Source organism: Chrysochloris asiatica, unplaced genomic scaffold, assembly GCF_000296735.1.
Source record: "Chrysochloris asiatica unplaced genomic scaffold, ChrAsi1.0 scaffold00109, whole genome shotgun sequence".
Classification (NCBI taxonomy): domain Eukaryota; kingdom Metazoa; phylum Chordata; class Mammalia; order Afrosoricida; family Chrysochloridae; genus Chrysochloris; species Chrysochloris asiatica.
In genome coordinates, this window is record NW_006408627.1 from 6,630,930 (window position 1) to 6,633,186 (window position 2,257).

General features: G+C 37.4%; 1 protein-coding gene across 1 annotated transcript in view; it reads right to left on the reverse strand.

Moving 5' to 3' along the window:
• The window catches only part of SLC10A6 (solute carrier family 10 (sodium/bile acid cotransporter), member 6), a 58,109-nt gene that overhangs the window by 28,619 nt on the left and 27,233 nt on the right, over positions 1–2,257 (reverse strand). The window contains exon 4 of the mRNA XM_006867769.1: positions 1,003–1,178. Within this exon, the coding sequence (XP_006867831.1) occupies positions 1,003–1,178 (176 nt within the window). The remainder of the gene's footprint in view (positions 1–1,002; positions 1,179–2,257) is intronic.

Here is a 2,257-nt window from a genome sequence, read left to right on the forward strand (position 1 = left end):
GATGCTTTTGAGTTATGGTGTTGGACGAGAATATTGAAAGTGCCATGGGCTGCCAAAAGAACCAATAGATCCATTTTGGAAGAAGTGCAGCCAGAGCGCTCCTTGGAGGCCAAGATGGCCAAACTTCATCTCTCATACTTCGGACATATTGTCAGAAGGGACCAGTCACTAGAGAAGAATATCATGTTTGGTAAGGTGGAGGGTCAGCCAAAATGAGAAGACTCCCAACGAGATGGATTGGACTTAAGCGTGGCAACAGTACATTTGATTGTATATTTATGTCATAAATCAGGAGTCCTAGCTCTTTTCCTATGTTATCTTCTAAGAACTTTATAATGTTAGCTTTAACATTATAAATAGGACTTTGGTCTATTTTGAGTTAGTTTCTGTATTTGGTGTGAGGTATAAATTCTATTTCATTTTTCTTCCAATGGATATCTAGTTTTGCTATACTCATCGTTTTTAATTTGATTAGTCTCTTGAGTACTTTCCCAAATCCTTAAAATTGGTGTATCATATTTGATTACATAGCAGATACATCATGAATTAAACATCTCCCTATAGCTAGGTATTTAAATTATTTCTATTTTTAAGTTTATAAGTAACAATAGAAGAATTAACATTTTAGCACATCAATATTATTTTTATATTTGATAGTGCTAATTTTAGGAGTAATTTCTAAATGTAAAATCAGTGAGATGATTGTTAGAAGTATTTATAAAGCTATTGCTAAAACATTAAATTGCTTTACAGAGAATGTATACCAATTTGTTCCCACCATCATTGGCAAACACCACTTATCTCATTAAAATGTCTAGGTTTTAGCAAATATTGTAAACACCCAGATTCTAATTTCACAGATTTCAACTTCCCTGTATTGTTTACACCCTCCATTTACATCAAAACTTTTCATATCTCCTGACAGTCATGCAGCAAAGTGTGCCAGTGGCACTGTGTTGAATTTGCCTTTTTCAAAAAAGGATATTGATAATTAAATTGTACCTCTTCCAAGTCTGTCGGGTAAGAATTGCCAGCAGAAAGCCCGCAAGATGACCGATCAATGGAAAGACGAAACTGATGATCAGAAGAGTGAAGTCTGAATTCCAAGCTCCTCTAGACAGCACCACACCAGCAATCGAAACCACCACAAGGAGGGACCCACCAACAATAGCTCCAATCTGAAGCAAACCAGTAAAATAAATACATGTAAACCTCGTAATCTTTTTGCTCTATGGTGTGAACAAAGCCCATCAGTGCACTAAAAGGCTTGGAATCTATTTGTTTTAGGACAAAGAGAGGGCTTAAACTATCTAATCCAGTCTTATTTTACAAAGGACAACCTGAGTTCTAAAGAGATCCAATGACTTGACTAAGCTAGTTGTTATGGAGTAAACTGTCCCCAAAAAATATGTGTTGAAAACTATGATAGCTAAGATTTTGTGTCAACTTGCCTAGGCCAGTATTCTTAGTGATTTAGCAATTAAAACATAGCAATATCCCATGATGAAATTGGCTATGAGCATTCAATCAATTGAAAGGAAGTTTCCTCAGGGTTATGGCCTGCTTCCAAAATATTGGACCCTTTGACAAAGTTGCTGGTTTTTTCTTGATCTGGATCATGCATCTGGCTTGTGATCCAACCTCCAATTCTTTGGACTCGAGCCAGTGGTCTGCAAATCGAGGGAGTTGTGAGTAGCCTGCAATTTTACCTGCCAAACTTGGATTCATTTCACCTCTGCAGCCAGAAGTCCACCATCCAATCTGCCAACCTAGAGTTTATCAGCACCTAAAGCTCCTTGAGTCAGAAGCCTTCAGCCTGACATCTGACCCACAAACTTAGAACTTCTCTACTTCTTCAACTGTGCGAGTCATTTCTGTGATTTTAACCCCTCTGCATATAGAAAGGCTTTACTGATTTCATTTCTCTAGAGAACCCAGACTAAGAAAAAGAAATGAAATCCTGGACCAGTGGTTGTAATCTAATCTAATCACCTTTCATAATGCAATCTAATAAGTTGCAATCAATCACACCAATGTAACGTGGACACTAAATCTTATCGTTTCTGAGTTATATAAAGAGCAGCATAGGCGTAAATGCACTGGGAAGACAAATGCTCAGGAATTCCAAGAGCTGCCAACTACTAGAAACTAAAACAGAGAAAGACAGACCTCCTCCTAGAGTCACATCCGGAATTCAGACTTCTAGTTTTCTCAACTGTGAAAAAATAAATTTCTGGTCTTTAAAGCCACCCACTTG